This window comes from Sceloporus undulatus, chromosome 6, assembly GCF_019175285.1.
Source record: "Sceloporus undulatus isolate JIND9_A2432 ecotype Alabama chromosome 6, SceUnd_v1.1, whole genome shotgun sequence".
Lineage (NCBI taxonomy): Eukaryota > Metazoa > Chordata > Lepidosauria > Squamata > Phrynosomatidae > Sceloporus > Sceloporus undulatus.
The window spans coordinates 125,114,945-125,130,947 of NC_056527.1; the positions used below are offsets into that span (position 1 = coordinate 125,114,945).

At 39.8% G+C, this 16,003-nt stretch overlaps 1 protein-coding gene across 3 annotated transcripts in view; it reads right to left on the bottom strand.

The window, feature by feature from the left end:
* The window catches only part of EBF2 (EBF transcription factor 2), a 206,135-nt gene that overhangs the window by 20,638 nt on the left and 169,494 nt on the right, over positions 1–16,003 (bottom strand). For all 3 annotated transcript variants that reach the window (XM_042476112.1, XM_042476113.1, XM_042476114.1), the window contains exons 8-13: positions 15,758–15,875; positions 10,443–10,573; positions 9,233–9,359; positions 3,257–3,345; positions 2,640–2,705; positions 1,329–1,506 (exon numbers count right to left, since the gene is read on the bottom strand). In XM_042476112.1, the coding sequence (XP_042332046.1) occupies positions 1,329–1,506; positions 2,640–2,705; positions 3,257–3,345; positions 9,233–9,359; positions 10,443–10,573; positions 15,758–15,875 (709 nt within the window). The remainder of the gene's footprint in view (positions 1–1,328; positions 1,507–2,639; positions 2,706–3,256; positions 3,346–9,232; positions 9,360–10,442; positions 10,574–15,757; positions 15,876–16,003) is intronic.

Here is a 16,003-nt window from a genome sequence, read left to right on the forward strand (position 1 = left end):
TAAGAGGGATTTAATATGCTCTGTATCTTTAGACAGGGAGCAGAGCCACACTTTGATCCACGCGGTGCCTTCAATAATTGACTTGTTAAAGCTAAGTGGCTTTTCCATGTTCGCCTCTCCCACGTATCTGTCCAACTCCCGCGTTTGTTTTAAATTCAACTTCCCCTGTTTGTTAAGTGGTTTGCCTTTCTTCAAACTTTGCATTCCTTTATTAATTTAGTCCCAGCAAGGGCAATTTCTACTGCCAAACTGGAGGTGAGAGGAGAACCCACCTTTATATTCACATTGATTTATACAGTTTATCCAGCTTGGAAACCAGTAGGTTTACACGAGCATTTCTAGATAATGAAATGCTTTTTTTCATTTAATTTCATTTAATTTCACAATAAAAATTAATGTTTTTAATGGATACTTCTCCTATTTTCCCGTTTGGAGAGAAGACCTGTGTTATTTTGCTTTTCAGTCTTCACCTAATAAAAGAAATACATTTAATGGGAGGGGAATCCAACATATTTTGGGGCCTTTTTTGTATACATCATAACTACATAGGGCTTGTAGTTATAAAACCAAAGGAATTCAGGTTCAGATTAGTTCAAGGAGACTCAGGCTGCTCCACAGGTTTGCAACATTTAAGGGTGTTTTTCCTCCCTATCACTTTATTCCAGTCTATTCATATCTCATGAATGGTACTTATAAGCCTACACCAAATTCCTGCTTCCAGCTGAGTATCTTTCAGTAAAATAAACTTGATTGATTTTCTCACACTTCCAGCCCTTACTGCTTACTGGCCACCTTCTATCCTCCGCAGATCATCTTCTCGTATTCAGTGGAGATGTTAGCAAGGTCATAAAACTTCCTTTACTGCACTTCTTTCTTTACGTCACTTGCTCAGTAGCAGTTTGGTGTAGGAATCTGGGAAAATTGGAGGAGTTTTCTAGGTTTTAATAAGGGAGCCCTCATGCTACACATCTGCCTGCGTCACCTCCATGTTGGTATGAAATTGTCAAGCATGGTCACTGAATGCATCAGATTTGTCAAATTCCTAATGGTTTGAGAAAGGAGTTACAAAATTGTACAAATCTCATTTCCATTGCTTTCAAGGGAGGAACCAGCACTATTCTCTTCCTTGTAGATTTTCTTGCCTCTGTTCTGCTAACATCAAATTCTATAGCATCAAATCTTGGAGCATGTCCAAAGGAGGCAACCAAAATGGTGAAGGGTTTGGTAACCATACCCTCAGCAGAGTACATGGGGACCCAAATTGATTTTTTTAAACCACCAAGGCTAAAGCGCCTCACATTATGTGGGTCCCATGCCATCCGTTTTACCTTGATTGTTCCCTTGTGTTGACTCTGAGATGCTGACTCCTAACTGGCTGCTGTAAGAGTTAATGCCCATCATGCTACTGTGAGCTGGAGAACTAGACAAAGTAGGGATCTGACCAGGATTCCTTGGAACGCTATAGAGTGCTTCCGCGATATCAGCAGCTCTCTTCAGAATAATGTCCTGCATATAACAGACAAGAAATTAGGGGGGGAATCAGTCCCAGACAGAATGATAAAGTACACGGAAGGAAAAGAAAGAAGTCCTAAGATATTTGATGAATATCTGGGACGTGTTTCCTGCACAGATAAAGTTGGTTTCTATGCAAATCAAGCATGCGTGAATTTTGTGCAGAATAAATCCCCAATTACAGAATTTTCTACTCAGTAAATTGTTTTCTGCCAGAAAATGTAGCTTTCTGTGCCAAACAGCCCTGTGTGAATTTTGCAAAGAATAAGTCCCGAACTGCAAAGATTCTTGACAAGCCAAGATTCTTCTAATCAGAGTTTGTCAACGCTCAAAAAACTCATGTTTTCTGACCATTTCCCAAATATCTTGGAATAGACTTTCCATTCCTATCTGTCTCACCTGGCACCCAATAACACCTATCCCTGACACTGGACCTGACTCATAGACTCTGTTTAGAAGGTATTAGTATAGTTATTATGAGTAGTGGAACCTTGCTATCTGTTGGAATTTGGTTCCAGGAAGCCTTCCCCTGTGGCTACCTGAATCCATGGATGTCCAAGTCCCATTAAATGCAATGGTATAGTAAAATGGTGTCCCTTATATAAAATAGCAACATCAAGGTTTGCTTTCTGGAATTTATATATTTGTAAAAATATTTTCAAGCTGAGGACAGTTGATAAAATATCTGAAAGTGATTTTATAATTGGCACTCCACAGATTCCACTATCTATGTCTCCTTTAAAATAGTCCAGTTGGCATCGGCATCATCATTGTCGTCGTCATCATTTTATATAAGGGATACCATTTTACTATATCATTGTATATAATGGGACTTGAGCATTCATGGGTTTTGGTATCCACAGAGGTCCTGGAACCAAACCTTAATGTATACCAAGGGCCCACTGTACTTGCACATTTCCCTGATATATATATATATATATATATATATATATATATATATATATGTTTTTATCAAATAAATAAACACCTTAATCAGTTTCAGATGTCTGTCTGTCTGTCTGTCTGTCTGTCTGTCTGGAAAAGCATCAGCAAGTGAGAACCCAATTCCTCCTTCCTCACATTTTCACTGAACATCGGAGAACACACACACACACAGAAATTGTCACCTGATTATTGTGTGGTGTTCCGTACAGTGCTTCAACTAAGTCAGCTGCTCGCTTCAACAGCATTTCCTACAAGGAGGAAGAAGAACAGGCAAGAATTATGAAAGAAGACTAGCAAGGAAACCTATGGCAAATGGAACCGTATTACTCAGATTTGCACTTATTATCTCTGTAGTTTAGGAATGGAAAGTGCATTCTCAGTTATTCATTTCTTGATAAAGAAATGAAGAGCTAGACTACATCCGCACTGCAGAATGAATGCAGTTTGACATCACTTTAACCGCCATGGCTCACTGCTATGAGATTATGTAGTTTTGTGAACTATTTAGCCTTTTGTGAGCTATTTTTGAATATATCTTTTTCAATTGAAGGGGAACTGTGAGAGCCATAGAGCTGCACCAAAAACCTTGGCAGGGTATATGGGGCCTAATTCTGTTTATTGTACCTAATTAATTGGGAGTAAACTCCACTGAATTATGTTGTTTAGGATTACTCTATCAATGCATCAAATAACAATAATAATAATAATAATAATAATAATAATAATAATAATAACGATGATAATAATAATAAATAAACAGTGGCAAATTGTGCCGGAAAGACTTCAAAAATCTTTATACCTTGGCTAGTCTCTCTGGGTCACCAGGATGTCTTGGGATAACTTTTTGGAGTCTTTGGAACCCGTAATCTATGGTAGGCTCATTTAAAGCTGAAACAGAGGATGAGAAGGAAAGATCAGACATAATAAATAGAGTCGGAGACGGAAAAAATCATCTTCGAAAATCACAGGTTGAAAGATCTTTGTTATAGTCATAGACCAGTGTGAGAAGGGAAGAATACAACCAATTAAACATTATTTAAAACATAGATAAGAGGAACATTAAATAGATATAAATAAACATTATTGTGCAATATAAAATATTGTATCAAACATTATATCTGTCAGATTACCAAACCCAGGTAGAGAATTGTTATTCTAGTCCGTGGTGCAAAGCAAACGGCTATTTTGCTAGACAAAAAGGGAGAAAAATGGAACAATATCTGTAGTTAAAGTCATGCAAGCAGGGCAGTGATAGTGGCTAATTTAAGTTGTGATTAAAGTGCAATTCAACATTAATTCAAAATGGACATAACCTGTAAGGAGGAAAGTTTAAATGAACATTGCTGCTGACCATGTTATACCTGTGAGCACACATTATGGAAGAATCTTGCCAGCAGCCTTGATAAGCAACTTCATCCTATCTCCCTTTGCAGAAAATATGGAAGCAATAAGCCATAATACATTATGGTGACATACACTTTCCCTTATTTCAGTGGAATAAATAAGTTTAAGCACAATTGAACGGAATCAAATAAGAGCGCAGCAGGAAAGACTTAAACCTGAGAATTTAGACTTTTGCTATACTTAGAATGTTTGTTTCTGGGAACCATTCAGATCGCCACAGGAGTTTAATAATACACATTTCAACGGCTATAGTATCTATTTCCCATTTGGGAGCCAGGCAGAGACGTTGCGCCAATAATCGTGAGAATTTGTCAGAATCCTCCTGAGGTCCTATATATCACTATGTGCCATTTCTCTTCAACCTTATGGGTCCAATTGCTTAACCAAAGTGCATGTCTTGGGCCAAGGAAAGAGGATTTTAAACTGTAGAGAGTTTTAAAACGTACACATTTAACTAAAAATACCTAATGGGAATATCCAGATTTGTTACTCGAGAAAACAATCTGACTCCTAACTCAGTATTAATTTATGGATATGCATTTCTTCTGTCATGTTAGCATGCAACAGTTGGCCATACAGCATCCTGGGAACCTCCGCTTTTATTTATTGATGCCAGAACTAAAACTCTAGCCCTCAAGACTGTTCAGAACTTGGAGGCTACTTTTAAAAAGTGATTAGTTGCATTTATAAATTGAAGCTTTCATTGATAAGAACTCTTAAAGCCACACTTGTTTAAAAATAACATCATTGTCTCATGGCCCCAAAATAGCTAAATGTGATTTTGGAGTTTATCGTATAAGCCCCATTCTCACTGCAATTGCACTAGTAAGGGGAACTGGATACATACTGCTTTTGAAGCATTTATTCCCTCTCACATGTCCTTGCACATGTAAGTGCAAATGGGGCCTTGCACTCTCTTCCACACACTTCCACACTCCTCCCTGCCCTATGTCCTATCTATCATGCCTTTCAGGTTTTTTAAAATGTATTTTTAATGCAATTCTAGAGATATGCTAATACAGGCAAGGGTTAGGGAGACAGGGGAGAGGAGGAGACACTGACACCATGGGTCTCCTCAATCTTGGAAGTGCCATGTGAACAACCTATCACACACTAATGGGATGGGCCACTCATTTGTGGACATATTGATGGGTTTTCCCCATTAATGACAATATGTGCTGTTAGCACATTTGCATGCCAAGACAGTAGTGATGGGATGGGGACAGTGTTGTGTGGTACGTAAGTCATAGATGCTCTTTTAAAGTGGTTGAAAAGCTGTGTGTGATAAAGTTCCCAGTCAGTTATTTAAAAACACATCTTTAGTGTTACACATCATAGGTCTGTGGTCCAAAACACACCCGTATTGATCACTTCATCCCCTACAAGAGAGTGTGGGAGTGGGTAGAGATGAGGTTGGTTGTTGTGCATCTTCTGCCTTGTCAATCTGATTACTCTGCTTGAGAGATCCAGGGCTGTCTTTCACACTTCCTCACATAGCTGACTCCTTGCCCACTTGCCTGTCAATGAGTCCTGGCTTTGGAGGTGGAAGGAATGCAGATGCAAATATCTGATGCACAGCTAGATTGATCAGTGAGACATATGAAGTTGGGGGTATATGGTAGTTTCATTTTTTTATTTTAAAAAAGGCTTCCCAAAACACCACAAATTTCTTTGTAAATTTGATCAATAAGCTTCCCCTCCCACCAAAAATGTGGGAGACAGCAAAAGTGAGAGTTTGCCCACCCAAGTAAAGCAAGTAGAGTGTTTTTAGTTCTTGAAAGTCTGACTTCTTATTCATGTGTATTCAATCCACCTTTTGTCCTTTCTTTCTTTCTTTCTTTCTTTCTTTCTTTCTTTCTCCTTTTTTTGTAGTACTGCACTTTTTCTTCCCTTTGAGGCTCCTCACTTTAACAGCCAGGTGGCAGGCAGCAAAACACTGTCCTCTCCATACTGAGAATACTACCGACAAATTATATATTGAATTTGACCAGTGTCAGTGGTTGAAACCTTCATTATATTTGCTTTGGGTCCACCTTTTTGAATATTTGCAATTTATTTACAAATTCAACAAATGGAATGTGAGATCTTTAAAAAGAAAAGTGAGAGTAAAATGGACACATTTAATTCACTCCTACATGCAACAGAGATGGGTTTCTTTCCTTTCTCATGCTGCGCTATTCCTTTTATTTTATGATGGCTTTATTGCTGGTGTTTTTAAGGCCATTGGATCAGAGGGGATGCAAACTTTCCATCAATGAACCTATCAGTCAATTTCTGCAAGCTCCGCTCCCCCATGAATAGGTTTTCAAACTTATTCAGCCACAGAGGGACTATTCCTCTTTCTTTCTTATGGGTTGGGGAAAAGCTGCTCAAAACAATAACCACAAACCTGGCACCACAATCTAGCTGCCAGCTGCTGTGCCGCAGTTGCCTTGACTGATAACGCACTAAGAGGAACTGCTGACAGATTCTTAACTACAGCAATGCAAGCATGGCATACTTTGCTGTAACCTATTATAAGTGCCCATTACTGGGAATATATACGTGCTGATAACAGCTCCCACTGTGACATTTAGATCTACCCTTGGAATTTATCTTTAATTTCTGTAGTTGTCTTTTTAACAGTTTACGGCTCTCTCCTCCTCAAACAAGCTGTCTCTGTGCTGTTCTTGTTCAGATAATGCCTAATCGGTTTTGAACATGAAATGAATATTGGATTTTGTATTAAATATTGAAGATTTCGTCTCAGGTCTTTAGTAATTGCACAGTAAGCTCCTCAAAACCGCCTGCTTTACCATCTCCACCTGCTTGCCAATAGGAACACTGGGTTGAATCCCCACCATTTATGATTGATCCTCTATGGGATGTTAATTAGAGCCCGATCCTGGTTGCAGCTTTGCTATAGCCGTCCATCGCTCCGGTGCTGGTTGCATTTTATAAGCGTGGTGTAAATGAGACCAAAAGCTTCCATCGATCTGTTGCTCATCACAAATGGAAGACACTGCTAAGAGCCGAATAAAGTAATATTCAAGTGTCTATCAGCTTGATTCCAATACATATTTGCTCCAGCGGTTTTCATGGGAATACAGCGGGCTTTTGGTATCCACTCGGGTTTGGTTCTGGAATCCCATGTGGACACCAACATCCATTTGAAGAGTTTTGGAGGAGTGTGAAACAGGATTCTTATGTGTCATGATACTTAATAGAAGACAACCTTCTGTAGTCTCATTCTCAATCCCTCCCTGCAGTCTCCAAATAGATTTGGAGACTACACTCATTTCCCCCTTCAGTCTCCAAATAGATCTGGAAACTACACTTCCACCCCAGCATAGGGACTCCTTTTCCTCGCCTCCTATCCCATGTCAGTGGTAGGCAGCTGAGTAGGAAGATCACTATTGGTTATGTTCTCATAGTCAACACACAATAACTATATCAATCTCCAGGACATACTGGAGGACATCTGGAAGGTCCTGGAGGACTGGTGCGTTATTGTGCATCAGCTAAAAGAACATAGTGAAGAGCAATATTCTCACTTCCTCCTGCTGACAACTGCAAAGCTGGATGGGCTGGCACCTGAGTGAATCTTGTTTGCCTTTGGCTACAATAGCTGGCAATGGGTGATCCACCTTCCTAAGATGCTAACTTGTCCATCTGCCATGTATTGGCTGGAAGGAAGAGGAAGAGAGGTAGCTGAGCAAGGAGGACCACCCATCATTGGCTATCAAAATTGCCAATTCTATAATTTTCATAGAATCATAGAATCAAAGAGTTGGAAGGGGCCACAAGGGCTATCTAGTTCAACCCTTTGCCATGCAGGAACATACAACTTAAGTACTTCTGGAAGATGGCCATCCAATCTCTGTTTAAAGACTCCACTCTCTAAAGCACCACTCTCCAGGCAAACAGCCCTTTGTTCAAAGCCTTTCTTGTGGGCCCCTTTTTGCCAGTTTCACATCACAGCCTGCATGTTCATAGAATCATAGAATCATAGAGTTGGAAGAGACCGCAAGGGCCATCCAGTCCAACCCCATTCTGCCATGCAGGAAATCCATATCAAAGCATCCCCGACAGATGGCCATCCAGCCTCTGCTTAAAGACTTCCAAAGAAGGAGACTCCACTACACTCCACTTCATGGGGGAGTGGAGCATGTTGTCCAAGTCTATGTACAGATTCATAAAAGACAGCCACTTCATCCTAAAAATAAACCTGGAGTAATCTGCAGTGATTATTTCTCCCTCCCTCTCTTTTTAAAGTCCTACCATTATCATAACAGGCTTTGAACCACACTAATATAGTGATTGAAGGAGAAAAACAACACGCCGGGCTAATTGTGCAGCTTGGAAGTCCTTATTTTATTGTGCTATGTTTTTTTCTTTAAACAATTCTACTATCAGCCAAGAGGAGCCGAGGGAATTGCTTACACCAGGTGCAGCTGTACTTAATAGTTGTGTTTATCACTTTGCTTGTCATGATCTACTTAAATAGAGAGACCGAGCAATTGCTTGATTCTCCCCTTGCTAATTTTATGGTGCATCTTCTCGTATACATCAGCAAAACAACTTTTTCCCCCTCCTCCTTGGGTGAATGTGAATATATATATATATATGTGTGTGTGTGTGTGTGTATGTTCCTCTAGTGGCCAAATGGCAGCAGTAGGCCTTAAAAAAAGTCTTGATATTTTTACTCTGGTTCAGCCTCATGGATTATGTGCCCAAGGCTCCAGTCTTCTGTGAGGTCCTGGCAGTCATTGCCGGCAGACACACTTCAAATCAATATGAGCCCAAGGAAAGGCCTCAGTCTTACTAAGTATATCAGCGAAGTAGAGAGAGGTTTAGTGCATCAGAGAAAAAGTGAGCCATAAAGATCTGATTTCGCCCATTTACAGGCAGTATAGATTAAGACAAACTAAGGTATTGGTATTTGAATAAAGAATAATAATAATATGCTGTTGTCGTGTGCCCTCTATTCATTCTGTTTTATTTGAATCCATCCCTTATAAAAGAACAACAATAAAAGTAGGTTTTTGTGGGGGTTTTGGGCTATGTGGTCATGTTCTAGAAGAGTTTATTCCTGACGTTTCGCCAACATCTGTGGCTGGCATCTTCAGAAATGAAGATGCCAGCTTCTGAAGATGCCAGCCACAGATGCTGGTGAAACGTCAGGAATAAACTCTTCAAGAACATGACCACATAGCCTGAAAAACCCACAAAAAAAACTATGGATGCTGGCCATGAAAGCTTTTGACTTCACAACAGTAAAAGTCTTTAAATTGGCAACGGAATAAAAAGAAAAGAAGAAACCATATCAACCCAATCTTAAACATTAGCATTTCAGGATTGGGGAGTTATTTTTTCATGGCAGTCCACCTACCTGTATAAATAAATCTGCCAGGGGCTCCTTTGCAAAACTGTTTGGATTTGTATGATAATGTGACTTCGACCACACCAGGGATGTGCCGAGGGGGTGTCTGGACACGGATGGCATGTGGAGTTATCAACTGGGAAGCATCAAGGAGAGAAGACAAATTAGTGTAGGAACAATTCCCATTTGACCTTTCATCATTCCAGAACTGATGTCCAAACCCAGTAGTCCTCTGATTTCAACTCCCACCATCCCCAGACAGATTTGGCATATCTGCAGGACACCAGGTTGAGAGAGGCTCCTCAGACAGTTAAAACTGAGCAGAACTAAACTTTACCATTCTTAGCACACATCCTCTCCCGCTGCACATTCCAGAAATAGTAGCCTTTTTAATGTATAGCAGTGATGGATTAAAAAAATACAGGTACTAATTTTAAGACACTGTGCTGAATTATTTAGTTTAGCGCCTGAGACCTGTAATTCCTAAAGCAAATTGGAAATAATAATTTCACATTAAGAATGGTATTGAAAATTTTAATGGATCTGGGAGTTTCGAAAGTACATGGTCTTTTTTTCAAAGTGAAACAGACATAATTATTAGTTGTTCTCATTTCCAAATTTTGGACATCTATATACACTGTACATGCATAATCAGTCGCAGCTTTCAGTTCTTTCATGTCTTTCCCCTTCCAAAATTGCAAAAAGCTATTTTGCTAAAACTTTAGTATTTGGGACAAAGGGAGAGCAGGATATGAGGAGCTGAAATTGTGGCTCATTTGGGGAACAGACCCTCAAGATGGAGGAAATGTTCCCAGGACTAAATTGCCCATATGCTCTCTTGCGCATTTTCCGGTGGCATTTCATCAATATATGGATGTACCTTCACACATCAATGAAATAAAGCATGAAAATAATTTTGATGCAATCTTATATGCAATCACATCACCATTTTCGTAATAATTTATGAGTGTACAAACACACACATTCACTAGATTGCACTGAAGAAAGTGAAAAACTGTGATGAACTGCATATTCAAGGTGCTCTGTGAAAAAAACGTTGATGTTAAAATAAAAGCAAAATGGTGGAGGATTCCATGTTTGATATCCATCCTGGGATGCTCACTCTCCCTCAAACAATGAAAGCGCAAATGGAGGCTAACATAGTACTTTCTCAGAGGAGACAGCTTGCAAATTGTACACACTACATCCTTTTGCCTACCTCACTCCATACCAACATGGTCCCAAATACGACCTGTAGCCCATCAAAGAAGTTGTCTCCTATAATGATCACCATGGCTCCTCCTGTGGTCCAGCCTTCACTTGGACTAATGGCCTTGATACAAGGTGTGGCTAAAAAGGAAACATCAAAACCAAAGATGAGGAGCCAGTTGTAATCCTTTCGTAAAGATGGCACTCAAGCCAAGTCAACTTAAGTCAACTCAACCCAAACCAAGCCCTACTTAGTTGCACATGATCAAAGTTGCTTACGTTGGAAAAATCAATAAAACAAAGCCAAAAATAGATTTAAAAAATTAAAATGAGGCCAATATGATGACAATTGAGGGTCAGCATTTCAATAAGGTATGTGCTGAGGAAATGAGTGGCTTTGAGCCAGAATGCAACAGACGAATATCTGACCCACCAAAGGGGAAAAGCAGTTTGCAATGAATTCAGGTGCAATGAAATATGGATTAGGTTTGTGTTAGGTGATGTGTCATATATAGTGAAAGACCCAGGCTCCTTCTGGGTTTCATGAATTAAATGGTTTCATATGGTAGAAGTGGAATCCAAGACCCCAGAGAGTGGCTGACAGTCATTGGTTACATGCCGCACTGGTCTTCAACCCATTGTTGTAAAGCTATTTTGCCAAGTGGAAATAGAAGGATGGAAAGAAAACACTTGAGTAGAATAATAATGATAATGGTGATAATTCAAAGGATGCTGATAACAACAACAGCCACAGAGGTTCCAAAGCTTGAAAATGTTGCTTCTTTGGACTTTAACTCCCTGAATTTCCCAAATGGCTGCTGGCTATGCTGACTGGGAAATACTGGGACTTGTCCCAAAAAGTAACTCCCCACACTAACTACAGTAGTTTACATCAGAATAATGCTACATGGTCTGCCAAAATCAATAAACATGGGAATCTAAAATTACATAAATTAAGAAAGCATCACAGAAAAGCAGGAGCCTTTGAACAGAGCGCCATGTATGAGGAATCACCTTGGTTTGTTTGCTTGTTTAATGTTCAGGATCCATTTAAGAGCAAGTGAAAGGATTTGTAAAAGGAACATCTAGGTGCCACTGAAAACCCAATAAAGGATCATGGATTCATATGCACTGGCCAGAAAACCCCAGGTTACTCCTGGACTATTTTGGCCTAGGAGATGCATAGTAGTAATTCATTTAATAATTACTTTTTGGCTATGTATACACTCTGATTCAGGAGCACTATAGGCTGAGGTGTGCATTAAAGCTTATTAGACTCCTGATCCAGAGGATGCTTACTTTAGAGATATTTTTTAAAGATACCGTTTATAGCTACCCTACTAAACCAATATGGAGCCATTTTAGACAAATATGTTTTTAGCATGACATTGCTCTGTCCTGTTCTTTGAATTTTATAGGGGCTTAAAAGGACTTGATCTCAGTTGCAACCCTCCTTTATTTGTACATCTCCATCTTTTTTTCACACAGGATACTATGCTATAGAGAAAAGGTTGAGTAGAAGTAAGGTGTCTTCTCACTTCTGTGTTAGGTCTCATTTGAAACTGGATATAAAGTTTGGGTCTATGAGCTTGGACCACTACACACAGCTGATACTCATCAAAGGCTATTCATGCACAGAAAACAAAGGGACAGAGAATAATCCAATCATGTCTAAATTCTACTGGAGTTCTGTAAAGCAGAACATTTCATCTTGCAAGTTAACAACTGGAATACACATTGTGCAAAAATGGGGGGAATCAGCCATTAGGTCTTTTTTTGTCCCAAGAGTCTTCGGTGGCACCTGGAAGCACCACAAAACCAAGAATAGCCTAATTCTACCAAAACCTATACTCAGTTTTGTGAATATTTGGTTCTTATTGTTTCTTCTTTTAGGCCTATGTGCAATTGTGAATCCCAACTAAGGTAGACCCATTAAATGAATAGGATCTTGGAAAGCCATTACCTATGTAAGTCCATTAATTTGAGCTGTGTCTTCTTTGCATTCAGTAATGATTTATAAGACCATATATTTGGGAGAAGTGAAGATAGGGAGGGTGCATCAAATATAGCCAGAAATAGGTTATAGGTTGAGTCTCCCTTATCCAAAGGACTTGGGACCAGATGTGGCTTGGAGTTTGAAATCTTGGAATATTTGCTCCTACATAATGGAGATGGGACCCAAGTCTAAACATGAAATTCATTTATCTTTCATATATAGCTTATACACATAACCTGTCGGTTATTATCTTCATAATACATTTAACAATTTTGTGCACAAAGCCAAAAAAAAATCTCTCTCTCTTTTTCTCCTTTTTTGTGTTGTTGTTGTTGTTGTTGTTGTTGTATAGTGTGCCCTTGATATCCATGGAGTGTGGTTCCAGGATCACTCACGGATACCAAAAACTATGGATGCTCAAGTCCCATTAAATACACTGGCATAGTAAAATGGGGTCGCTTATATAAAATGTAAAAATCAAGCTTTTTTGTGTTTGTGTGTGTGTTTGCTTTTTGGTGTGTGTTTGTGCCTTCCAGTCATTTCCAACTTATGGTGATCTTATCATGGCTTTCTTTCTTTCTTTCTTTGGCAAGATTTGTTCAGAGGAAGTTTGTCATTGCCTTTCCTGAGGCTGAGAGGATAGGACTTGCCCAAAGTCACCCAGTGGGTTTCATGGCTGAGTTGGGAATCAAATATGGGTCTCCAAAGTCGTAGTCCAATACTCCAACCACAACACCATGCTAACATTATATATATATATATATATATATATAATACACACACACACACATTTTCAAGCTATGGGGATGGTTGAATCCATGGATAAAGAATATGTGGATATCGAGGACTGACTGTATATGGTTAATCATGAAGAAGTGTCGACATTACTGGGTTTATTGATGCCTTCGATAATTTGGAGACATCTAGCATTTATACCAGTTTTCCTGGGAGATGGCATTCATATTTTCTGTTATGTGTAGAATAGTGTATTTCCCCCTTTCCCCTCCCCGTTTGTTCTCCTTCATCTGTTCAAGGCCTCTGGACTATACATCCCATCAAGATTCCAATATGGTTTTCCAGTCCATAACCGAAGTCAATCCATCACTCCATTCCCGATGTTGACAAGGTCAGAGGTGGAAGGGAGCTTTGGCAGGGCTCCAAAATCGCGAGGCTCCTTTGAACAGCCAGTCAATCACATTCAATCAGTCAAGGAAAAACTGGAAGGCTTCCTAGGTTCAGGATCTTGAGAGTTTCCTTCTACCATTTCACTGCCCGCTGGGGGAGAATTAACACTGCTCCAAATTCTTTACTGATTCAATCATTTTCTTCCAGTTCATTAATTCCCCTTTAGGTTGATGCAGGGCACATTTTAAAGGGGAGGAGAAGGCAACAAAACACTCTAATGAAATAATAGACTAACTTGTCTCTTCTGGTAACGTCACAACGTCTTCTCACTTTCACTAGCTGCGAGGGAAAGGGCCAAGAGGGGTTTCTCTAGTTATTTTTAACTGGTGCCAGAATGGGGATGGAGAGAGTGGAGGCGATTATCCAATTTGAAGCTTAGCAGATCCAGCGATTTGTAATTGCTTGAAAATACAGCCTGCAGACGATGATGATTCCTCGCTTAGCCAAACAAACGAAAATCAATTAGTGTCAGTTTCCTTCTGCTCATTGTTATGTTTCATGCAGTTTGTTTAAGGGAACGGCTGACACTTTTTCATACACATCTTGTGCTGTTCCATTTCTGCTTAACTAAGATGTCATGTCGCTTGATTTGCTCAAAATCAAGTCAAGCCCAGCTGAGCAAGACGCCTGAAATTCTTTTGCAGAATGCTTAGCACATTGCTTCTTGGCTGCTCCTGGCTGAAGGAGCAATTAGAAGGGGGGGAAATAGTCGAGAAACAGCCACATTTTATTTTACGGCAGAGCTTATCGGGTTCAGCCTGATGTTGATTTCCCTCCCAGGAAGCACTCCTTTAAGGTAACAAGGCAATTCATAAGCAGGGCTGGCCCTGCCATTAGGTAGAGTAAGGCAGGGACCTCAGGCAGAACCAAAAAGGCACGAAGTGGGCAACCAATAATTTATTGATTGTACATCTCACTATGTTATTTTCAAGGTCTGCACCAGGGGAGTCTCTACACCTTAAGTTATCTAGCCAGGTGTGTGTATGCGCGTGCGCACACATGCGCATACATTTTCTTTTGTATCTTGCATTTCCACAGCTTTTGCTCTTAAAGTAGTGTAGACCCCAAGTCTAAACGTGAAATTAATTCACGTTTTGTATTATACACATAGACTGAAGGTAATTTTATGCACAATATCTTTAACAATTTTGTGCATGGAACAAAATTTGTGTACATTGAAGCATCAGAAAGCAAAGCTGTCACTATCTCAGCCAGCCATGTGGACAATGATTTTGGAATGTTTTGGATTTCAGAATTCCAGTTAAGGGAGACTCAACCTGTCGGATTCATTCACTGCCGCCTTGGTTTGGATGCAAACCACTAGAGGTTCAAGGTTGCAAGTTACTTTAATGTACAAGAGCTTAATAAAACTTTGAGAGCTTAATAACATTGTGGCTGAGATCTTGCACTGGGAGATGTACATAGAATCATAGAATCACAGAATCATAGAGTTGGAAGAGACCGCAAAGGCCATCCAGTCCAACCCCATTCTGCCATGCAGGAAATCCAGATCAAAGCAAACATGTGTCAAGCAGCTACATCTCTGTAACTATAGATTCTGATGCTATCTCTCTCCCAATCCACATTGTATGCTGTGCATCCCCCCTGCCAAATATGCCCATTCCTGGGTTACTGGAGGCAAGGGGACTGATGATGCTGCATCCAACTATATTATTGTAGTTGGATACACTGCGACAGGCACTGGAAGGGTCCTTTGGGGTCTGTGGGATGTCCCTGAAGGTGTAGGACTGGTTTCTTAGAGTGCAATCCCATAAACACTTATTAAAGAAGAAATAAGCTCCGCTGAATTCAGTGGGTATTTCCCCCCTGAATAAGCATGTTAATAGCTAGACATGAAAGGACCCAAGACAGACAGCTCTATGTCTTAACACTAACATGTATGATTCCCTCTGAATCTATCTTTCTAAGTTTCAAAATCTTTATTCAAAGGTTAAAACAGGGACAAAGTCAATAAGGACAGGGACTTATTGGGGCAAATGCCAGGAAAAGGTGATTCTTATGGATAAATAGAGGTCTGCTTCCTTCATTTGTCATTAACACAAAGATACAGTTTTGCTTCTTGGTATCATCTGATGTTGTGGCATATTTTAAATGACCCCCCAGCCCTAGACAAAACGCCATACCTTCAGAAGGGTCAAGTCTCCTTGCCCTCCGTCCATGTTTTGAGTTGTTATGAACAAACATATTGTCAGATACCGCCAGTACATGCCCATCGACATTCACCGTTGTTGACAACACAACCTAGATATTAAAAAAAGATAGGAAAAGAAAAGGCAGGTAAATTGCTTTTCCGTGATCCATGTTTGATGCATTAATTACTCAGCCTAGTTTTAAATCCCATTCTATTTTTGCAAAATGAAATTGTGTCC